The sequence below is a fragment of the Conger conger genome, chromosome 3 (genome assembly GCF_963514075.1).
Source record: "Conger conger chromosome 3, fConCon1.1, whole genome shotgun sequence".
In the NCBI taxonomy this organism is placed as follows: domain Eukaryota; kingdom Metazoa; phylum Chordata; class Actinopteri; order Anguilliformes; family Congridae; genus Conger; species Conger conger.
The window spans coordinates 33,324,780-33,349,071 of NC_083762.1; the positions used below are offsets into that span (position 1 = coordinate 33,324,780).

A 24,292-nucleotide genomic window follows, 5' to 3' on the forward strand; every position below is an offset into this window, starting at 1 on the left:
TCCTGATTAGTCTGGTGTGTTCAAGTGTTTCCTTAGTGCAGGTATAAGAGCTTTCAGAGTTTTTGATTGTCTTTCAAGTATGTTATTGGCATTTGTCAAGATGTTGACTGGAGTTGTGCCATTATGAGGCTGAGGACAGTACCAGGCATAGACCAAACGATACTCATACCAAAGTAAACAGAAGAAAGAGTATTAATTCTAGTACTGTAAGCTACGAAAAAAAAAACAGTGTGACTCGTTGACAGAAGGTCAATAAAAAAATATATTGATGAAATCCTCACTTCCATTTCCAAGTTCAAAGTGAATGACAACAAAAACAAAGGGTCTTGCAGTCAAAATCATATACGCTTGCGGACCCTTTAAGGTGGAACCAGCCTCCCGGAAATCGTACTTGAGTATGGGACATGCAGGAAGTTGCGAGGGAAAAGGTCCTGACTACTGTAGCGCATACATTAGCGCGCTCATATAATAACAGGTTTTTCTTGACGTTTACATGGAGGGTCGTTTTTGACATGCAGTGTCCATGGAATCCCTGGATGAGACGCCAGTAATCTACACAATGGAAAACAAACCGATCGTCACTTGTGAGTGTTTTATTTCAGTTTCATAGTAATGGTTTTGCGGCTGTTTAACGACAAGCTAGCTTGCTATCCCTGACATTTCCAGACTTGGAGCAGTGCAGCGGACGCTACTGACTAGCTATGTACCAGGCAATATAGCGAGCATGTGAAGTAATAATGTAGGGTGATTAGCTTGCAAGCTAGCTTGGCATTTACGAACTGACACTACAGGAATGTGGCGAGTTTGTGGCAAAACGTAACAAACGTTAACTGCACATGACCCGAGTCAGCAATATCGAAGTAAGTTAAATCCATGATCTGAATATAGCGATCTTAACGGTTATACTTAGCTACAGACATTATCTGAAGTCCTGTATGCTTGCTGGTCCCGCGGGCGAGCGGTTGCTCGCGCAGCAGATTCGGGGTCGTGCAGCTGCAGCTGTCATGCAAGAATGCCATTCGCCGGAGTTGCCAAAAAACTGAGCGGCCTTTGCTGACCGTTGTACGTCAGGCATTACTCTGAATTCCTCCGTAGAATGCGAATGCAATATTTGCGAATATGATAGTTTTGCTGATCATACTCTATTTTCATTCTTAGCCACCAAGCCTATCTGGTTTCGTTTTTCATGTGCACGCAGACACCTAAGAAGGCCTTTTCAGACCACTCAGGGTAGTAATTCAAGTTGGACAAAATCGAGTTAAACCGTATTATCCTGGCTCAGTAGAATACTCCCTTAACAAAGTAACGGAACAGCAGGCGAGTCACTGACCATATGCACTGACCAGGCCCGTATATGATTTGCCGTGACAGACTATCATTGCCAGACTAGTATTGTTTTCAAGTTCAGCTGACTTTGTGCTCTGTAGCCCGGAGTCACGGGTGGCACGTGAGTTTACAGTATGACCACCTGACAAACGCGTAGCTCGCTTTTGCCTTATTAGGGTTCGTATTAAAACTTGTTGGCTGTAATATATTGTGTGCTTGAATGTTGTACACTGGGATCCCGTTTTCGAAGTCTTTGCCTTCCTGTAGTAGCATGCTACATCTTCACGAATCTAGTGTAATTCAGCGCGCTTGGCTGCTATAGAGTATACAAGTTAATTATAAGCAAGTGTGATTCCGACCTGTCAAAACACTCGCCTCGCTCAGTATTTATCGTCAGGAGGCTAATTGTTGTGTTGTGTATCAGGTTGGTGACAATCATTCACAGATCCTTTAGTCAAGTCCCGTTCTGTACGTGACTCAACTGCACCTCTTGAGCTTGCAGAAGTGCCAGCTGTGTCTATGCGCGCTCCAATATCGCAAAACAAATGATCTGTCATTTGAAGTAGGTAGGTTAAAATAGAACTCACCCTTGATTTTCACAATTTGTCCTGGAGAGATGACACATAGGACAGGTGCCCTCCATCTTTCATTACTTTATCATAACCACCTGCTGGCGGCATGTGTTTCCTGAGAGTGATAACTTGATTATTCTTCCAAATAAAATCAGGCAAGGAATGTGCAGAAGATGCAGTTAAAGATGAGTGTCTGCAACTTGATGAGAAACGGCATGCGCCCACAGACAACCACACACAGTCAGGATTGTCTTTTCAGCCTTTCTCTGCCAGGGCATTGGGGTAATGTCAGCCTGTGATGGTGACTGGGGCTGACTCCCCTGCCTCTCTGTGCCTCTATCGTCCAGGTGCTGGGGACCAAGCCCTGTTCACATCTCTGTGCAACCCACTGGCGCAGCAGCTGCCACGGGAACCCATGGAGTGGAGGAGGTGAGTGACCGCACAGCATGCTGGGACATAGTCACACACAGTGCAGTGCCACATTCCAAAAACACTGAGTATATTTCCCCCTCAGGTCCAGCAATATTGCGATTTCTTTCATATATCAAAATATTCATGGAAAATATCGAAATAGTTGAATATATTCAATATGTTATGACAAACCATGGCATGTATAGTGTTCATACTGGAAATAAAGCACTATAAAGTTTTGTAGCAATTCACTTTATTATTCCTTTACTCTTATGCTCCTCCTCCATTTTTTCAGTTACCAGAAATGTTATGAAATAGTATTGATTCACATAACATTTGATAATACAAGGGTATCCAGACTTGGACAATTACGTACAGATGTTTTGTGGTGACTGATTGGTCTCAGAGCTTTTGGGGTTAAGCTCTCAAAGAAATTACTTTGGGAAGTAAAAAAAAAAAAAAAAATGAAAACCACAATGGGGTTGTTTTGTCTCCTGATCAGCCCCATTGTGGTTCACTCAACTTTTGTATTTCTCTGCCTTGCTTCCTCTGCTTACAGATCACAACAATATTGTGCTCATGCTGTAGAAGTATGCCTATGAAATATGCATATGACATCAATTAAAACCTGTTTGTATGTTTATATAGCCTGGAGCATTGCTCTTTCCTGCCAGCAGTTCTTAGATATTAGGCAACAAGCCAAGATCTGAGAGACCTGAGAGACTTTCCTTTTTGTGTTTTGTTTGTCCGTGTGTCTGTCTGTCTGCAGTTTTGTGTGTCTTTTTGTGGCTAGTCTGTGTAAGTATGGGTATTTGTCTGTTTGCAGTTCTGGCTAATGTTTTCATGTGAGTGTGTGCGCTTGTGTGTGTGGTAATGTGCACTTGTGTGTGCTTGTGTGTGCTAGTATGTGGTAGTGTGTGGTTGTGTGTGGTGCATGGCTCCTTGTCTCCTACACAGAGGTGGTGACTTAGTCCTTTTGATTGTTCTCATTAGGTCTTATGGACGTGCACCAAAGATGATTCACCTGGAGGCCAACTTTGTCCAGTTCAAAGAAGATCTGCTTCCCAAAGAAGGAAACAAAGCCCTCCTCACATTCCCCTTCTTGCACATTTACTGGACCGACTGCTGTGTGAGTACTGAATCACACTATTGCATGAGCACTAAATCGTTCTGCTGCTGTGTGAGTACTGAATCACACTGTTCCATGAGCACTAAATCGGTCTACTGCTGTGTGAGTACTGAATCACACTGTTCCATGAGCACTAAATCGGTCTACTGCTGTGTGAGTACTGAATCACACTGTTGCATGAGCACTAAATCGGTCTACTGCTGTGCAAGTATTAAATCATTATTACACAGGAGTATTAAATCATTTTTTTGGATGTTGGAGGATTGCTTCCTTCTTCTGGTGCTTGGACACCAGATCTATCTGTTGCTCTTTCAGTACAGAATCTTGCTGCTGCCGAGGGAGTAATGAATCCATCAGTGTTGAAATGTGAGAAATCTCTGATCACTGACAAGCCTATTGCAGTGTGCTTTGAGACTGTATTTTCTGCTCACCAGTCTGTAGAAGTCTCTGGTGAGCTGAACGGGTCTTTGATAAATCATTCTGTACACAGAAACTGTCAGCAGGATATATGAGGAGTTTAAGTTACTGTTACGGGAGTCTAGATCTGTAGAGATGGGGTGCATTTGAAGAATGTATCGGCATTGGTTTCTCTTTCTCTCAACGGAGAGACAGATTATTGTTCCAAGCCATTCGATACATACAGTGAGGTCTGTAAGTATTTGGACAGTGGTTCAATTTCTGTTCTTTTGGCTCTGTACTGCAGCACATTGGATTTGAAATTAAACAATCAATATGAGGTTAAAGTGCACACTGTCGCCTTTAAAAGTGGGGACTAGGTATAAAAAGGTGATGTCATATTGGGTAATCTATGTCAGAATTGCATCCCTTTTTAGACATAGTCCTCACATTTTAAAGAACCAAAAGTAATTGGACAGTTGGCTTCTCTGCTGTTTCTGGTTAGTCAGGTGTCCTCAATAACTTCCTTAGGGCAGGTACAGGAAAGCATTCAGTTTAGCTTTTAATTGTCAATGGACTCTGTCATTGGTGTTTGTCAACTTGAGGACTAGAGTTGTGCCAATGACAGTTAATAAAGCCATTAAGAGGCTGAGAAATAAGAAAACAGTGAGAGATATAGGCCAAACAATAGGCTTACCAAAACAAACTGTTTGGAACATCATTAAAAAGAAAGAGAGTACTGGTTTATGTTTGGGATCTGCTGTGGGATGAAGCACTGTCCAATGAGTTTAGAGGCAGTTAATTGAACTTCAGCGGATCAGATGCATCTGTAGTCTTCAGAATTCATTATGCTGCTCTCCTAATGGCTTCTTTGGCTGTCGTTGACACAGGTGAACACCAATAACCAACTCCAAAAGCAATCAAAAGCCTAGAATCAAGACTCAATACTGAAAGCTTTCAATGATCTTCTACCTGCACTAAAAAAGCAACTGAATACACCTGTCTAATCAGAGAAGCCAACTGTCCAATTACTTTTGGTCCCCTTAAATGGAGGACTATGTATAAAAAGGGATGTAATTCCTACTCGTTCACTCCATGTGGATGTAAATACCCTCAAATTAAAGGTGACAGTCTCAATTTGATCCTCGTATTCATTGTTTCATTTGAAATGCAATATGTTGGGGTCTTGAGCCAAAATAACAGAAATTGTACCAATATCCTGTGTGTGGTCTGAGAAGTTCAGTATTTTTGTCGTCCTCATGAGGATTCAGCCTGGCAGAGTAGTTTGTGTGGAAGCTGGCTCTTGTGTTTTTCGGAGGACTTCAATGTGGTGTGCACATGGGGGTGACGCATAAGGCTTCAGTGCCGTTATGCCTGCAGGGAATGCTGTGTACAAGGCCTCATTGAGTGCGTGTCGTACCACTCTTCCCCCATTTATGGAGGCGCACACGGCCTCAGCGCACAAGGCCAGTAATGAGAGACTCTGCATCATGTCAGTGTCGTGTCTGCTCTCAGAACATGCAGCTCTGTCTGGTTGTTCTCGGTGTCGGTGCTATAGTGTCGATGCTGCTTCTGTCCCCAGGACACCGAGGTGTACAAGGCTTCGGTGAAGGAGGACATGGCGCGGTGGCAGAGCCTGCTCCGCATCCACGGCTCCACGGACTGGCTCATCGTTGTGGTGGAGAGCGACAGCAAGAAGAAGAACAAGACCAACATCCTGCCCCGGACCTCCATCGTGGACAAGATCCGCAACGATTTCTGCAACAAGCAGAGCGACAGGTATGCTAACAGGGCGATGGGTAACCCCAACCGCTCTACCTCTTGCGGTCAACTCTCTGTGTTAACATTTAGCAACGATAATTACGCAAAAACATACGTTATGTCATGTGGGAAAATTTTCAAACCGCTCGTTAGCATACTAGCATACCAAAACTGCAGTTGTTTTACTTTAATCAGTATGGAATGCAAATCGAGCTCCAGGATGATATGAAAAGCTCAAAAACACTAAAAATATCCATGTGGACCTAACAGGTTTGCTAGCTAGAGACGACCTGAACCGGAACCTCCATCTGGTTCCAACCTTAATATTTAGTTGTTCTTCACACTTGTCTTTCTTCTCCCCCGAGGTGTGTGGTTTTGTCGGACCCCCTGAAGGACTCGTCCCGGTCGCAGGACTCCTGGAGCTCATTTCTGACCAAGCTTCGCACGCTTCTGCTCATGTCCTTCACTAAGAACCTGGGCAGGTTCGAGGACGACATGCGCACACTCCGGGAGAAACGCACCGACCCCGGCTGGAGCTTCTGCGACTACTTCATGGTGCAGGTATACAAGCTGTCAGTCACCCTTCTGGCTGGCCCCTGTGGCCTCTCCTCAGATGGCAGTCAGTGTATTACAGTTATTCTCTCTGTAAGAAAACCCCAAAACTAGGCTGCCTGATTTTTGTGATTTTTCAAACGAGGCCTTCTCCCTTGACAGCCTCTGAGGCCACGGCTCTTTGAGACTGTCTGATGTTGCTTTGTGATCCTCACTCTGTCATGTCATTTCAGCTGGAGGTGTTACATTTTGATTTCGCTATGTGTGTGTGTGTGTGTGTGTGTGTGTGTGTGTGTGTATGTATAATTATGAGACCATATGTGTGTATGGATGACAAGTCCAATTAATCAATCTGTCCTGGTGTTGTGTCAGGAGGAGCTGTGTGTGTGTGCGTGCGTGCGTGCGTGCATTCCTAATGTTTCTCTGTTTCCATGATGTGTCAGGAGGAGCTGGCTTTCGTGTTTGAGATGCTGCAGCAGTTTGAAGACGCTCTGGTTCAGTATGACGAGCTCGATGCCCTCTTCACGCAGTACGTCCTCAACTTTGGTGCTGGAGGTAAATGTAGCTCTGCTCTCTCCTCTCTGTAGTGTGGGGCTGGGTGTAGGGCACTTCCACAGTAAAGCATTAGAGCTGGCCCTAGACCGATAACCCTGCAACCTCCAAAAACATTTCCACTTTAGGTATGTCCAGGCTGTCTGCACATAGCCACACAGATGAGTATATGTATCAGTAAATATGTTTTTGTGGGTGATTTCCCTGCTTCATGCCTGGGTGTGTTGCCTTCCCTTGCTGAGTGACGCAGTAGATTCTTAAGGGGTAATAATAATAAAAATACTATGTGTGAGAGGGTGTAGATCTAGTCTCTCTCTCTCTCTCTAACTGGCTTTCATTCACTGTGTATCCCTTAACATTCCTATGAGTACAAGCATTAGTTATTTTCTTTTTCTTTTTTTCTATTTGGTGTATGTGTATAAAAATGATCGAGGGCCTAACTCCGGTATTTCCAATCTTATCTCTGAAGGCCTGGAGCAGGTGTGGCAGCCCCACACTAAATCCACCAGCTGAGACCTTGATTGAGTTTCATGTTTTATCGCTGGGCCTGTACCCACTCTACTCGTATCAGACCTGGGTCAAATACGGAATTGTTTTGGCTTCAAATAAAATATCTTTTCTGTCCTCGATTGATCTTGACTGGTGCAGTTGTGCCAGCCAAGAAGACCAGAAGGCAGGGTTTGCCTTTTTTTGAGAGAATTTAATCGGTTCAAATACACCAGACAAGCTCCGTAAAGCGTAGAAACTTATTTGAATCCAAAACAACTACATATTTGACCCGGGTTTGACTTAAATGACCCGGGTTTGGCATAAATACTTGTCTGTATGTCTGGAAGCAGCTGGCGGGAGGGTCTCACAGCGCGTGCCCTGTCTGCGTTTGTGTCTGCGCAGACGGCGCTAACTGGCTGGGCTCGTTCTGCGCCCCGGTGCGCTGCTGGAACGGGCTGGTGCTGCGCCGGCCCATAGACATGGAGAAGAGGGAGCAGATCCAGAGGGACCAGGCCACCCTGCTGGACCTGCGGAGCTACCTGTTCTCCCGCCAGTGCACCCTGCTCATCTTCCTGCAGAGGCCCTGGGAGGTGACGCAACGCGCCCTGGAGCTGCTGCACAACTGCGTGCAGGAACTGCGTCTGCTGGAGGTACCTCCCCCAAATATTTCAGCAGCCAACCAGATCAGAAATAAAGCCGGGTAGGGGTGTTGGGGGCGGGGAGTCAAATCGTTCTGGTGACATAATTCTAACTGAATTAATTTGCAGAACTGAAATGTGTAGATGGGTGACGAATTAAAGGAAGAACCTGAATAAACGAGTGAAGAAGCTTAATGAATGCAGTTGCTTCCATACAGATGGGCTGCATGATAGAATTAAGCGATTGAATGCTGAGCAGGCCCAGTTGACCTCATTTTCGCATCAAGGAAAATACTAAGTGACTAAGTGATCAATCCAAACATTTAGCATCAAGCTATATTAGTAGCCAGGCAACAGAGGTTTGTATTCGGCCATTTGGCCAATAGCCGGTGCTTGAGGAACTCCTTTCCTGACACCCGCGCAACCCACACACCCTTACACCAATGTACCTCCCCTCCATCTAATGTCTCTGTTCCCACTGTCTTTGATTCAAATTCAAGATTCTTTTGGCAGGTAATACATTTTTGCCATGTGCTTGTGCCATGTCAGTTCTGGGCCTGGAAATGTATATTATAAGGTCTAGTGTATCTTTTTTTTTAATGTACTATATTCCTATGAATTGGAATATTGATGCTGAAATGTAGTTTGATATTGATGTGAAATCCGGACTGTCTGGAACAAGCCCTGCTCTTCAGTTGTTGTGGAACTTTAATTAGTTCCCTTTCTCTGCGTTGTGTATGTATATCAAAGAACACACTTGAATGCTGTTGGCCTCTATTTTTCATTTACGTATACGGAATCAAACCACATCTGTAGCAAGATGATGGTAATACTCTCAGATATGGAGGTCTCACAGAGATAGAAGTAAAAGGGGGAGGAGTCTACAAGGGAAGTGGACACCTATAGGACAGGAGGCACACAGCATGACATGACAAGTTCTTCTACAGTCTGCAAGGTGAGAGGACAGCCCACAGCTAAGTGCAGTGTCGTTGCAGGTGTCAGTGCTGCAGGGGGCACTAGACTGCTGGGTGTTCCTCAGCTGCCTGGAAGTGCTGCAGAGAATAGAGGGATGCTGTGACCGAGCGCAGCTGGAGGCCAACTGCTCCCATACTGTGGGCCTGTGGGCCTACTCCTCTGAGAAGGTACCTATTACTGCACTAATACATCACTATTCACTACTGGCACACTGTGGGCCTGGGGCCTACCCCTCTGAGAAGGTACTCCCCTACCCATTACTGCACTAATACATCACTATTCACTACTGACACACTGTGGGCCTGGGGCCTACCCCTCTGAGAAGGTACTCCCCTACCCATTACTGCACTAATACATCACTATTCACTACTGACACACTGTGGGCCTGTGGACCTACTCCTCTGAGAAGGTACCCATTACTACAATAATACATCACTATTCACCACTGACAAACTTAGCCAACCTAGGTTAAATAAGTAATCGTCTTGGATTCAAATTTCACCTGGTGCAATTGAGCCAACCAAGAGGACCAGAAAGCAGGATTGATACTTTTTCAGTGTTTCATAGGTTCCAATACACCAGTACGCTCAGTAAAGTGTAGAAAAGTATTTGAATCCAAAATAATGAAGTATTTGATCCAGGTCTGTGACTTAGACAAGGTGTGATACCTAACTTGTGTGTGGCCTGCGTTCTCTATCATGGTCCTCTGATGTAAAACTGGTGGCTCTCACAACACTGGCCCACCTAGCTATGAGAGAGGAGTGTAGTGTCTTCTCACATTTCCTCTCTCACAGCTAGGCCAGCTAATGGAACGTTCAATACGCCATCACAGTTTCGCAGCTCTGATTCGGTGTATGCTCCCCACAACTTCCTGCATCTGCTTCTCTCTCCCTTTTTTTCATCCCCAGCTGAAGTCACTGGGCACCCTGTGTGGCCTGATGTCAGAGAACGGACCTGACTCCGAGGACCTGAACAGAACCGTGGACCTGCTAGCTGGACTGGGGGACGAGAGACCCGAAACAGGTGACGAGGAGGACGAGAGAAAGGGAGGGAACGAGAGGATGAAGGGAGTGAGAGTGAATGAGAGAGGGAGAGGGAAAGGAGAAGGTGGAGAGCAGGAGTGAGAAAGAGGGAAAGAAGGGGACAGCAAGAGGGAGGTAGAGGGAGAGAAGGAGGGCCATCTTGAGCCGAATGTCATTTGTCTTTAGGGTTTGTCTCCGTGTGGTTGTTGTATGAGGGTTTGCTAGAGAAGGAAATACAAATAATGTCTAATCTCTTCTGTTTTCTTCTATGTATTACAGCCAGCAGCATGCAGAGCCCCTACAAAAAACTCAAAGAAGCCTTATCTTCGGTGGAAGCTTTTGAAAAACACTATCTGGTGAGAGCTGAACCAGTCAGGCCTGTAGCTTTAGCGTCATGTCATTTAGTTAATGTGTTCACCTGATGAGCTGGCTCATTACACCCCTATTCCGCAGTAGAGCTGTTTTTATCACTGAACATTTTTTCTGTTTTTGAGTGGGTACAGATTATTATGGTGGTGCCTGTCGTACTTAGAAGCACAATGGAGCCGCAGTCAAAACCCTGGATTAAATCCCCTTTCAAATTTGACAATCGCCAAAAATTAGCATTTTTTTCACATTTCTCCAAAAAGTACATGTGGAGACTAAAATACGGTGTTTTGCTTACTGAAGTAAACTTACAAAAAAGTGTTTGCACCACCCCCACATCTCCCTTTCCTTGCACTCTCCTCAGACAGGTTGAGAAGATTGTAAAAAATAAGTACAATAATCACAATAATTTTTTTCCATTGATTGACGTTTTTGTCAAATACACAACCCCCATCAACAAGTCTAACACATTCCACAATTTCACATGCTATTTATTAGTCAAAAGCAGGCTTTCTCCTTATTTATAAGCATACTGAATAATAATACAATATTTAATGTATTTAGATGATCACTGATATAAAATGGGGTCACAACGATGAAAATGCCCTCTATTGTGGAGCCAAAGGTGTTTTCACTGTCTTGCTCAGAAATATTCACTCCACAATACTCAAGAGGCTAGAGAGACGAGAGATTCCTCGGAAGTCCCCAGAAGGAAATCCTCTATTTAGACTTGGGGTGTTACACAACAAATTTTTGTTGTGTAACACATGTTTGTTGTGTAACACCTAGTGTCTCCCTCTCCCTCATTTTCTCTGTTTCCATATTTCCTTTAATTTCCTTTCTCTCTCTCCCTCTCCCTCCCCTCCATCTCTCCCTCTCTCAGGATCTGACTCATGCTGCTATGGAGATGTACAGAGCGATAGGCAGGATGCGATCAGCCCGGTTGGTGGGGAAGAGCCTGGCTGAGTTCTACATGTAAGACCCGGTCCTCACAGATGCTTCCTTTGAGCATGCGCGTGCATACTTGTCATTTTCTAGTGAACCACTGGGGCCTGGGCAGGGTGTCATGTTGACTGCCCTGAGGTTACTCAGGGACACTGTGTGGTCAGCGCTGTGGTAACCCGGTTTAAACCTGTTGTCTGGGTGACAGACGTACAAGCACACACTGACTCCCGCCACCAGTCTGACATTTCGGCTGGTTTATATTTGGTTTATACTTCATAAATTCAAGTCGATGTCGGGGGACATTCATGAACACTCAATTTCAGTTGAGCAACGGACTATAAACCAGCCTTTACTCTGAAGATTCAGTCAACCTGTATTGTATCAGTGAGCTTACTTTTTACTCTTTTTAGATACAGCTCTAAACAGTGTTTGACTGAAAAAATGTCATAATGTATGAAACCTGCAATTGGTTTACTGTGTAATCCTCTTTGGAGCTGAATTGAGATATTTGATTGGTCAGTATGTGTGCAGCTTCCTGTTTTACCTCCTAATTGCTCTGAGTGTCTCTGCAGGAGGAAGGCTGACCCCCGGAGGGCAGAGGGCTTCCTGCAGGATGCTCTGAGCTCTTACGTGTCAGAGGGCTGGTCTCTGCCCATCACCCACACCAGGAAGCACGTCGCTCAGTGCCAGAAACTGCTGAACCAGACGGAGGAGTATCCTTCCACACTCCTGTTTTTCCCCCGTCTCCCTCCTTAACACTTCTTTCTTTCTCCCCTCTCCCTCCTTCCACTTTGCCTCATCCCATTTTTAATTGTGTGTGCTTGACCTCCTTGTAGGCGTATTAATAATAATAATAATACCAGCTAAGAGGAGTTGAGTACAAGGAGTGGAGTGGGGTGGGGATGTCCTGTTTCCTTGACAGCCTGTAACAGATACCTGCAGACGAGTGCCTTGCTAGCTGGCGATACCAACCTGACGGATAAGGAACGGGAACATTTCTGCCAGGAAATCCTGACCTTTGCCAGCCTCAAGTCCGACAGCCAAGGTGAGACGCCGCTTTGTGCCTGTTGGGTCACTCAGACTGTAGGGCTGCTGAGTCAGTCAGACTGCAGGGCTATAAGGCTACTGGGTCAGTGAAACTGTAGGGCTGTATCGCCACGGGGTCAGTCAGACTGTAGGTCTATAGGGCCACTGGGTCAGTCAGACTGTAGGTCTATAGGGCCACAGGGTCAGTCAGACTGTAGGTCTATAGGGCCACTGGGTCAGTCAGACTGTAGGTCTATAGGGCCACTGGGTCAGTCAGACTGTAGGTCTATAGGGCCACGGGGTCAGTCAGACTGTAGGTCTATAGGGCCACTGGGTCAGTCAGACTGTAGGTCTATAGGGCCACAGGGTCAGTCAGACTGTAGGTCTATAGGGCCACGGGGTCAGACTGTAGCACAGTTGCTGTGCATGAGAGTGCCTGCTCGACAGATGTGATTGTAATGTAAAGTAATGCACTTCTCTCGCAGCCCACAAAGTGGTGTTGAGCATGAGCGCGTTCGCGCAGCTGCGGCAGCTGCAGTTCTGCCCAGCAGCAGCGCTGGTGCACGTGGGCGCCTCCCTGCAGCTGGAGCTGTGTCTGCGCAGCCTGATGCCCGTTTCCGTGCGGCTGGAGCAGCTGGCCGCCAGCGTACACTTCAGCCTGGAGAAGGGCGGGGCCGGGGTCCGGGCCGGGGCCGGGGCGCAGCGCCAGACGGGCACGGTGCAGTTCCCCCAGGAGAGACCCCCCGGAGCTCAGCCCCGCACCCGACCCCCTGCCCTGGAGCTGCACGAGATGCACGACCGCAGTCCCTCGGACAACGGCCTCAACTCCACCGGCGTGGTCTGCAAGAACATGCACCTGCTGCGCCGGCGGGGCAGCTCCGCCTCCCTGGACCCGCCCGGGCAGGTCGGCGTCGCCGTGGACGACGGGGCCCAGCTGCTGAAGACGAGCGAGGTGGTGCTGTCACCTGGTAACAACAGCATTCTCTTCACTGCCCCTGTAAGCCTGAACTGAAATTGAATCCAAAACAAATATTATTTGAACCCATTGTCTGCTTTACGCAAAGTTGCCTTATTTATGCACTGTTTAGTATGATCTGAAAGGATAACGCTGCTCATTTTTATTTTTTTTAATCGTCAACATATCCTATTAAAATACAAAAACAGAAAATGCAACTGTCAAACCTTTTGGCATTTTCCGACCCAATTTTCCTCGGCTGTCTTTAAACCTCTTTCCTTAGTAATGTTACAGGGTTCTCTGATCCTGCCCCCCTCTCTCCTGCAGAGTCGAGAGCCGGGCACCTACACACTGAGACAGCTGTGTGCCACGGTGGGACAGGTGCAGTTTGTCTTGCCCCACATCTACCCCATTGTGCAGTATGAGGTGTATTCCCAAGAGCCCCAGCTCGGGATCGAGCCCCTCGCAGGTCTGTCTGCTTGTCTGCCTGACTGCCTGTCCACTCACCTCATGAGCAGGTCTCCTGTTCAGCTTGATGGCAAGCTGTTTTGACTTGTATTTGACTTCCAAAGCTGCCTGCTGTCTTAGTCCTTGCGAGCTACCACAATTGCCTCAGCTAGCTGCCATTTTGCCCATCCGTATATGACCTAGGTTGTATTTTGGCCAGCTAGGTGGCACAAAAATACAGAGACTTAATTCCCTTGGTCATAAGCACAGACAAAGCAGGCTTTACTCGCTGCTGTAAATTGGTACCTATTACTTATTTTTATTAAGGCTTACTATTTACCCAACTCAGCCGTAAGAAAATTTTCACAACCTGACTAGCTTATTAGCGGAGTGGCTTTTTGGCCAGCTAGCTGCGCCAAAAAGCCATCTTGCTCTGTCTTATGTCCTAGCTGGTTTACTAGCTGTGAGTTAGATTCAACTAGTTAACTAGTTAAAAGTCATATGGCCACCTAGTCATCTCACCTGAGGTCTTATGCCACAGTTAACTACACAAAAAGCCACCTAGCTGCAAAAAGGCCACTTAGTTAACAAGCAAAAAATAAGAAATGATATGACATTTGGATAGTTAACTGTCCAAGTGGCAGAAAGGCCTCCAACAAAACTAGATGGCTCACATTAAGCTTAAAAGCCAGCTACCTAGGTTGTAAGTACTTTTTTAGCTAACTAACTAGGTGGCATTTATGCCATCGGTGTTCAAAGACTGAGCTCTCAGCTAGCAAGCTAGTTAGGTTGTAAAATTGTTCTTACGACTGAGCAAGGTAAGTAGTAAGCCGTAAAAATAACCTAGCTTGCTAACTAGCACGCACCAATTGACGGCAATTTAGGCACAGTCAGCTAGGTCATATGGCCAGCTAGTTGACCCAACAGGCAGCTAGCTGGGGTAATTTGGTAATCTGGTAAACCAGCTTGGATAAATGGACAGCTAGATGCAGTAGGACTATGACGCCGTAGCTAGCTATGGACATCGAGTGAATGTCAAAAGGGCTTGCTGTACAGCTTAGTGTAAGAGAAGTTGGTAAAGAGAAATGGAGAATAAAGCTGTGACATGTGTAGACAGTGAGCACTGTGTGTATATCCTTTATTTCCATTTCACCCCATTTGTCCTGTGACCTTTGCTCCAAGTGGCCTTTATCCTCATGTGGCCTTTACCCTGGTTTTGTTTCCTAGACAACCTGCTGGCAGGTCTCCCGCAGAGGGTGCAGTTCACCATCGTCACGGGTCACTACAGCATAAAGAAGGGTGACGCACTGCAGCTGACTAACACTGATGCCATGCCTATCTTGCACTCCTCTCCTTGCTCGGCCCACATTCTCTCCAGCACTGGAGGTCAGTATATGGATCGTGCCTATGTTTTTAGGAGTCAATACGTAAGTTGGGCTGGTGGTTAGGGGTCAGTACATGGTTTAGGTCAGTAGTTGGGGGTCAGTACATGGTGTATGCTGGTAGTTGGAGGTCACTACATGGTTTAAGCTGGTGGTTAGGGGTCAGTTAATGGCCAGGTTTGCTCAAGACAGTTGTAGAACATTTTGTTTAGTTTGAACTACCATGTTTTAGATGGTCTACTGATGACTGTTGTAATCTTTGAGAAAGTTGAGATGAGACCTATCCATTCATTATTTGTTATTATGTTATTTAAGTTCTTGACTGTCATTCTGACGTGGCTCATGCAATCTTTAGCAATGTACCTGTAGAGTCATTTCAGGGAAAAATCTGAACTGGGATTTAGGGTGGGATCAATGCACAGGTCACTGACCCCAGGCAGCAACAGGAAGCGGTGGTATTTACTCTGATTGTCTTCTTTGCTTCTCTCCTTTTCTTTTTTCCTTCCTTCTCTCAACCCTCTTTCTGCTGTAGACCGTGTGGGAGAGAGTGTCCTCCCTGTGCAGTGCTCTGAGAAAGTGACCAGTATATTGCTGCCTATCACCCCTCCCTACCACACCATCCAGTTCCAGCTGGAGGTTCTGTGCCACATCCCTGCGTCTCCACCCCGGCCCGAGACCCAGCGACTCACCAACGGCGAGCTCCAGCACTGGGTCAAGAGCCGCAAGCGAACCGACAGCGGCATGGCCACCATCGACCAGAAGGTGTGTGTCTGATACTGCTACTGCGGTACTATAGGTTCTGGAAGTTGTGTAGCGTCTCAGTTGCCTACTGTGGAAAGAAGCACACCTTTTTAAATCCTGGACTCAGATTGCCCTCCTTCCTTCCCGCAAACCAAGCCAACTTTCCACAGTCATCATTGGGTGTCATTATAAGATTTGATGGACTAGCTCCTTGTTTTGAACTTTGATTGAACTCATCAAAGTTTGGTCTGATACCAAATGTGCTATGTTCTAAGTAACTCTTAACACATCTAGGTGTAAATACCAGGAAATAAAAGCTGAAATTCTGCATTCTTGTCTTGTGTTTATCTTTTTTTCCTCAACCCCAAATGCATTCTATGTATTGCAAAAACAAAGGAATTGGCCTTGCTGTTCCAATATGTTTGGAGGGGACTGTAGTCTGGAATACTCTTTCTTTCTCTGTCCACAGATCTCCGTCGACTGCCCCTGGTCAATATACTCCACTCTCATAGTCCTGACTTTCCATATCCCCTTCAAATCCAAGCACTCCCTGCTCTCTGTTGGGAAGAGGTGAGTGTCTTCCTTTGTTGTGTGCATATGATAAAATTACCAATAGCATTTAAACAGATTAGATATGCAAGCAAACAGAATATGCAAGTGCGATAAAAGAAACCCAGTGGGGTGTATAACAACCTCACCAAATTAAAGATGAATTACCGGACATAATCAAATGGGTACATTTAAGGGTAAACTGCAAAATACATCGGCCCTTTGACCTCTTTGTGGCCAACAGGAAGTTCATCCAGGTATGTGTGCAGAATGTGTCTGAGATGGACTTCCACCTTGTGGAGCAGAGCCTGGCAGAGAGAGAGGGAACCTCAATGGAGCTGCAGCCTCTCAATGCTAAAACACAGCAGGTAAACTTCACTCTGTCTACACTATGGGGCGACATGGCTCAGGCAGTAAGAGCAGTCGTCTGGCAGTCGGAGGGTTGCCGGTTTGATCCCCCGCCCGGGCTGTGTCCAAGTGTCCCTGAGCAAGACACCTAACCCCCAAATGCTCCTGACGAGCTGGTCAGCCAATCGCTGTCGGTGTGTGAGTGTGTGTATGAATGGGTGAATGAGAAGCATCAATTGTACAGTGCTTTGGATAAAGGCCCTATATAAATGCCAACCATTTACCATTTACACTCACCGAGCACTTCCATCCATCCATTATCTTAACCCGCTTATCCTGAACAGGGTCGCAGGGGGGCTGGAGCCTATCCCAGCATACATTGGGCGAAAGGCAGGAATACACCCTGGACAGGTCGCCAGTCCATCGCAGGGCACACACACCATTCACTCACACACTCATACCTACGGGCAATTTAGACTCTCCAATTAGCCTAACCTGCATGTCTTTGGACTGTGGGAGGAAACCGGAGTACCCGGAGGAAACCCACGCAGACACGGGGAGAACATGCAAACTCCACACAGAGAGGCCCCGCCCAACGGGGATTCGAACCAAGGACCTCCTTGCTGTGAGGCGGCAGTGCTACCCACTGCACCATCCATGCCGCCTACCTTACTGTCACCTTCTTGTCAGGTTTGAACAGTCTGGCCTTCTCATCTGATGTCTCTCATTAACAAGGCATTTCTGTCTGCAGAACTGCTGCTCACTGGAATTTTTATTTTTTATTTTTTTTCTCCACCATTCTTTGCAAACTCTAGAGAATAGAATCGAATAGAATAGAAGAGGGGGCCGACCAAGGCGTTGGATCCAAGGGTGTGTGTGCGTGTGTCTTTGTGTATGTGTATGTGTATGTGTGAGCCTCTGTACTTCGTCACCGCCCAGGCCAACAGTGTTCTCTATCGGTGGTGAGGATTGGAGACCGAGCATTCTGTCTGTATAAACATCCAGGGGAGAGTAGAGATATCGGTCGCCTGTGCTGAAGTCGAAGCCAAAAATAAGATAAGGATAGTGAGACTAGATAGAGACTAGTGTGTGTGAAAATCCCAGGAGATCAGCAGTTTCTGAGATACTCAAACCACCCTGTCTGGCACCAACAATCATTCCACATTCAAAGTCACATTTTTTGAACATTGAAGCTCCTGACCCGTATCTACATGATTGTATGCATTGCACTGCTGCCACACTGTTGCCAGATTCGATAATCACATGAATATGTAGGTGTGAGGGAGAGTGATATGGGTGATGTGATGTAGTGAGAGTGGGTGATGGGAGAGTGATGTGGGTGATGTGATGTAGGGAGAGTGATGTGGGTTATGTGATGATGGGAGAGTGATGTGGGTGATGTGATGATGGGAGAGTGATGTGGGTGATATGATGTAGGGAGAGTGATGTAGTGAGAGTGATGTGGGTGATGTGATGATGGGAGAGTGATGTGGGTGATGTGATGATGGGAGAGTGATGTAGGGAGAGTGATGTGGGTGATGTGATGATGGGAGAGTGATGTGGGTGATGTGATGATGGGAGAGTGATGTGGGTGATGTGATGTAGTGAGAGTGATGTGGGTGATGTGATGTAGGGAGAGTGATGTGGGTGATGTGATGTGGGTGATGTGATGTAGGGAGAGTGATGTGGGTGATGTGATGTAGGGAGAGTGATGTGGGTTATGTGATGATGGGAGAGTGATGTGGGTGATGTGATGATGGGAGAGTGATGTGGGTGATGTGATGTAGGGAGAGTGATGTAGTGAGAGTGATGTGGGTGATGTGATGATGGGAGAGTGATGTGGGTGATGTGATGATGGGAGAGTGATGTAGGGAGAGTGATGTGGGTGATGTGATGATGGGAGAGTGATGTGGGTGATGTGATGATGGGAGAGTGATGTGGGTGATGTAATGTAGTGAGAGTGATGTGGGTGATGTGATGTAGGGAGAGTGATGTGGGTGATGTGATGTGGGTGATGTGATGTAGGGAGAGTGATGTGGGTGATGTGATGATGGGAGAGTGATGTAGTGAGAGTGATGTGGGTGATGTGATGTAGGGAGAGTGATGTGGGTGATGTGATGATGGGAGAGTGATGTGGGTGATGTGATCTAGTGAGAGTGATGTAGGGAGAGTGATGTGGGTGATGTGATGATGGGAGAGTGATGTAGTGAGAGTGATGTGGGTGATGTGATGTAGGGAGAGTGATGTGGGTGATGTGATGATGGGAGAGTGATGTGGGTGATGTGATCTAGTGAGAGTGATGTGGGTGATGTGATGTGGCGATGTACTCTGTCTTTCTGCAGCTGGTGTACAGTAAGCAGTCCCTCTTCTATGTGTGGGAGGTGAAGTGGTTCGTAGACCCTCCACTCTGTCTTCAGTGCATTTTCTCTGCCAGCTTCTCTCCAACGGCTGCAGAGGGCACCAGCTACAAACCATATCGCTACGAGTTCCAGCTGGAGAATGTTTCTGTGAGTGCCTCCTGCCTCTCAGGCCCTTGCATCTGGGGCATTTAAGTATGAGTACTGTGTCAGTACTTATTTTTTTGCTGTGTCAGTTTCCCCTATCCAGAGCTTATGAACATATCATTAATACTTCACCACTATATGGCGTACTAACAGCAGAGATGCACCGGTGCACACTGTGTCCTCCTGTGGTCATGCCCCTCTCACCCACAGACACTCTACAGCCTGAGAGCAGAGATCAGGCCAGCTCCGGAGGCACAGGACTGCCACACCGGCGCCCTCTGTGTGCTGGAGGTGTGCATCACACGCCTGTCAGAGATATGCGAGGCTGAGAAGGAGGACGCGGGACTGACTGAGAGCGATGGCCTCTATACCGCCAAACTCATGTATGAGGGTGAGTCTGAGAGCCTCTATACCGCCAAACTCCTGTATGAGGGTGAGTCTGAAAGCCTCTATACCACCAAACTCCTGTGTGAGGATGATTTGTACAGTAGATACAGTATATGTAGAGTGGCAGTAATTGGGCATTGTGTTTGTGTGTAACCATGTGGTGTGGCCATGTGTTCCCTCTTTAGTTGTAGATAACAGGCCGGTGTGTGTGCGTGTGTAATGTCTGTGCCTGTACATGTGTGTCTATGCGTGTGTATGTGTATGTTTTTGTGTGTAATGTGGAATTTACCTATGATACAAGGAAGTGAAACCATTTTTCATTACCCATTATTTTTATGATTGATCAATAAGGGAAGGAGTCTACATAGAGAGGTCTGAGTGATTTAGAAGAATACTGATTTTCAGACCGCTTATATAGGCGAAAAAACATAAATCATAAATAAAGTCTTGACAGTGAAACATCTTGTTTAACCCTGATAAGAAGACTTCCAGGTATTATGCATTGTCTTGTTACTGCCATCTCATCATATTTCTCCAGAAGTCACAAATCCTTTATCACCACTTTGGTTTTCCTAAGCCTTGCAACAAAGTTATCCCAAAACACATTTCCTGTTACCCAGCTTGAACCTTCCTTCATACGTTAACCCCTTTTACCTGAAGATTTCAACCCCTGAGAAACTGCTTATGAAGAATTTTTCTCTCACAGTAAACATGAGTTCCCTCTGTTGTTATAGATAACAGCAGTAACTGGGCAGTGTCTGTGTCTGTGTCTGTGTGTGTGTGTGTGTGTGTGTGTGTGTCTGTGCATCCGTGCATGTGTGTATGTGTGCGTGTGCGTGTATGCGTGCGTGCGTGTCTGTGTGCATGCGTGCATGTCTGTGTATGTGCCTGCATGTGTGTGTGTGTGTGTGTAACAGACCGTGTGTTCCCTCTGTAGTTGTAGATAACAGCAGTAACTGGGCGGTGTGTGGTAAGAGCTCTGGGCTGGTTTCTATGCCTGTGGCTGCCAGTGCCACACACAGGATGCAGATGGAGCTGATGCCCCTGTTTGCTGGGAACCTGCCGTTCCCCAACATCAAGCTGTTCAAGTACCTTCCCCACTATGCCACGCCCGTTATCCAGACCGACACGGGTGAGACACTCCTACCCCTTACCACACACAATCTCATCACTGACCCCAGCTGTCTCTACACAACACACAATCTCAACACTGACCCCAGCTGTCTCTACACAGCATTCAATCTCAGCACTGAGCCCAACTCACTCTACCCAACACACAATCTCAACACTGTCCCCTGCTGTCTCTACACAACATACAATCTCAACACTGGCCCCAGCTCACTCTACGCAACACACAATCTCAACACTGAGCCCAGCTTTGTCTACACAACACACAATCTCAACACTGAACCCAGCTTTGTCTACACAACACACAATCTCAACACTGAGCCCAGCTTTGTCTACACAACACACAATCTCAACACTGAGCCCAGCTCTCTACACAACACACAATCTCAACACTGAGCCCAGCTCACTCTACACAACATTCAATCTCAACACTGAGCCCAGCTTTGTCTACACAACACACAATCTCATCACTGACCCCAGCTGTCTCTACACAACACACAATCTCATCACTGACCCCAGCTGTCTCTACACAACACACAATCTCAACACTGACCCCAGCTGTCTCTACACAGCATTCAATCTCAACACTGAGCCCAACTCACTCTACACAACACACGATCTCAACACTGTCCCCTGCTGTCTCTACACAACATACAATCTCAACACTGGCCCCAGCTCACTCTACGCAACACACAATCTCAACACTGAGCCCAGCTTTGTCTACACAACACACAATCTCAACACTGAGCCCAGCTTTGTCTACACAACACACAATCTGAACACTGAGCCCAGCTTTGTCTACACAACACACAATCTCAACACTGAGCCCAGCTCTCTACACAACACACAATCTCAACACTGAGCCCAGCTCACTCTGCACAACATTCAATCTCAACACTGAGCCCAGCTTTGTCTACACAAGGCACAGTACCTACCGAACAATGACCCCAGATTACTCTACACAACACAATCTCAACTAGAGGCTGAGTGGCATCTTCTTTATAGATATATTAATTTGAGAGGAATTTAGAATTTCATAGCAGTTCTTGTACCGTGGTGTTGTTTGCCCCCTGGTCACAGACAGCTGTTTGGAGAAAGACAGCCTCTCTCTGCTGGATGATCAGACTGGGGACACTGCCAGCATCCGTAGCCGGGGGAGTGTGCACTCCCTGGGGGGCGGAGAGCCAGTGTGTGGGCCCCCCCTGCCCCGCCTGGAGCCCTTCAGCACTGGTCAGGTGTTCAACGCCAGCTGGGGGCGACAGGTGCTGATTCTGCCTGGAAGGGACAATCACGTGCTGGAGGTCAATGTCACATGACCCCCCCCCCCACACCAGTCACATGACCCCTCTGGGAGCCTGGTGCCCTGCGGGAGTGGTGTGCCTCCTGACTCCGGACTGACGGGAAGCCCCACCCTACGGCAGGCACTGCTGGAGCCAGAGATCCTGTCCCATCTCTTACTGATCATTTTCTTCAGGTTTTTTTTTTTTTTTTTTTTCTCCACTTTTTGTTTTTTTGACTGATACAGTTTGTTTATTTTACTATCCTCCTCCAGACTGCAGAATCTGCCGCTCGCTGGTTCCCCCTCCATTCCGTGTGAGTGGAGTTCTCCCCTCTGATTGGCTTCCCCTCCACCCTATGCGGGTGGAGTTTTGACTATGTCCCTCCCTGACTTTCTCCTCTAGGTGTGGGTAGATTAAGGACTGAATCTCCCTCTCTGATTGGCTTCCTCTTACTTACCCTGGGCAGAGAGTGCATCTCTTACATGTCCCAGAATGCAGTGCTGCTACGCCATCCCTGTTGTTTCTTTGAATCCACCAACTAGTCTCACTCAGAACTCCATCACAGATGATCTGCTAAATGCAAATGCAAAGACTATCAAATCCAATGCTGGGGGTGTGTGTATGTGTACGTGCTATGATGAGACCAGATGCTCTGAACCCTAGTGACTGGTAGCAGTGATAGTGGGGCCAGTAATATAATGGGCAATGGAGCACCCTTCAGTGCTGCTGTCGGTGTTGCCAACTGCAGATACAACGCCCCGTCTGGCCACTGCCCATACTCTCCCTACTACATGCATAGATACTATACAAAGAACAAATCCCTGCACTGCCTGTATAGGTTTCACCAACAGAACAGTTTGAATAAATAAATCATAAAAAAAAAAAATTATTCACTTTAGAAGTGTGAGAGTTGCCTTGTGAAAATGGTCAGGGGCAACTATCCTTTCCCGCCTGCCAGTAAACAAGTATTTCAGAATGTATGTCTATATTCCTCATTTCATAATTTCCAGTTGAGTGTTTTTAAATGTGAAAGAGCCTGACTAGATTTCACCTGTACATACAGTTAATGTAGCAGGGGAGAAATTTGTCTGTCTGTTACTTGCCTGCCTGTCTGTCTCCGATATTAGGGGCATCTGTGTATTGTGAATGAACGATGTACAGCAGAGCGACGTTTAGCGAGGGAGTGCATGTGTGTATAGTTTAGTGTATTTGTGAGGGAGTTGGTTGTATAATACAGTGTACTGTTGAGGTTGTGGGGATTATAGTGTGGTGGGTGTTTGGTATAATGTTGTATATTTATGAAAAGGTTTGTGATATAGTGTGTTTGAAATGGGTCTTGACTGAATGGACTTGCTGTAGTGCAGACAGAGGCTGTGAAAGTCATGAAGTCATGTCTGCAATGTGATTTCCTGTGTCTGTAAATGTCCATTAACCCCACATCACTATGGGCCTTGTTCTGCTAGTCCTCTGACCCCTGGTTTATTAAATCTTTGAACTGTGGGTCAAAGAGTTGTCAATCACAAACCCCTCTCATTCAAATTAATTGTAGCCTACAGTCCTCTGAGATGAGAGCAATTTCTAATATCTGAGTCAAAATAGACACACCCAATCTTGCTGTGTGTTCCTTTTTTCCAGTAAACAGGAAGTTGGATTTAAGTTTGTACTTACAATGAATGTGGTCTTAAACACTACTAGTTTTTATGCTGACCTGAAACTGAACTGAAACTTTTTGTGGAGGTTAATCGTGAGTTTGCATCTGTGTTCAGCACAAAGGCAAGCAGTGTTCTGTACAATCCCCTGTTTTTTACATTGAATTTTCTTATTGAATAATGGAATTGACCATCTTGGTTGGCTGGAAAGGATAGGTGCTTCTGTGAGTTTTACACTAAAAATGAGTTTTTTATGGTTTAAGGGAGGGGAGGAGAGGGAATGGGGGGTCTATCAAGGTTAGCATTTTTTCTATTTCTTTTTATTTATTCCATAAGATTCTGAGCACCTTGGATTGCATTCAGATTGTGTAATTATTTAAATTAAAAAGAACATGTATTGTATGCATTATAAAGTTTCAAATATACTATGTTTTGAAATTGTGTGTATGTGTCTTCTTTACCTTGTTATTATCTGAAGTGCAAGATTACAAATGGTATCAAGGGCTGTGTGCTGGTAGAAGCCAGAACCAGGGAAAAATCCTCAGAATATTAAAGGGGCAGTTCAAGTATCTATCCATCATGATAGTTTCGCTGAGATGTGATACATTTTCTAGATTCAGCATCTTTTTTAGATCCAGTTCCCCGTGGTATAATGGACATTTCACCAATTGTGTTTGCGCGAACAGAAGTTTCCACCAAAGTGCACCAGTATTCTGGGTCAAAGTGTCCATGTCTTCTTCGTAGACTGACATTGCAAGATAA

At 46.3% G+C, this 24,292-nt stretch overlaps 1 protein-coding gene across 2 annotated transcripts; it reads left to right on the forward strand.

Moving 5' to 3' along the window:
* The first annotated feature begins 426 nt into the window (after positions 1 to 426).
* On the forward strand, positions 427 to 23,968 carry LOC133124403 (trafficking protein particle complex subunit 10-like). 2 transcript variants are annotated; one of them, XM_061235575.1, is made up of 23 exons: positions 427 to 584; positions 2,246 to 2,327; positions 3,303 to 3,438; positions 5,417 to 5,613; positions 5,961 to 6,156; positions 6,591 to 6,702; positions 7,591 to 7,838; positions 8,822 to 8,968; positions 9,710 to 9,824; positions 10,103 to 10,179; positions 11,073 to 11,164; positions 11,707 to 11,847; positions 12,067 to 12,179; positions 12,646 to 13,157; positions 13,443 to 13,584; positions 14,790 to 14,948; positions 15,477 to 15,706; positions 16,155 to 16,255; positions 16,479 to 16,602; positions 18,925 to 19,089; positions 19,297 to 19,477; positions 20,411 to 20,605; positions 21,682 to 23,968. In XM_061235575.1, exons 1-23 carry the CDS (start codon positions 524 to 526, stop codon positions 21,915 to 21,917), a joined length of 3,762 nt encoding a protein of 1,253 aa, XP_061091559.1. In that variant the 5' UTR covers positions 427 to 523; the 3' UTR covers positions 21,918 to 23,968. The 2 variants fall into 2 exon arrangements, with proteins under 2 accessions (XP_061091559.1, XP_061091560.1); XM_061235576.1 differs by lacking the exons at positions 20,411 to 20,605; positions 21,682 to 23,968 and adding an exon at positions 19,659 to 20,173.
* The last annotated feature ends 324 nt before the right edge of the window (positions 23,969 to 24,292 follow it).

Excerpts from the sequence above, each read along its gene's own strand:
- LOC133124403 (XM_061235575.1), top strand. The coding sequence starts at position 524 with ATGGAATCCCTGGATGAGACGCCAGTAATCTACACAATGGAAAACAAA. Across the intron at positions 585-2,245 it reads AAACAAACCGATCGTCACTT|GTGCTGGGGACCAAGCCCTG; the intron begins GTGAGTGTTTTA and ends TCTATCGTCCAG. Across the intron at positions 7,839-8,821 it reads AGGAACTGCGTCTGCTGGAG|GTGTCAGTGCTGCAGGGGGC; the intron begins GTACCTCCCCCA and ends GTGTCGTTGCAG.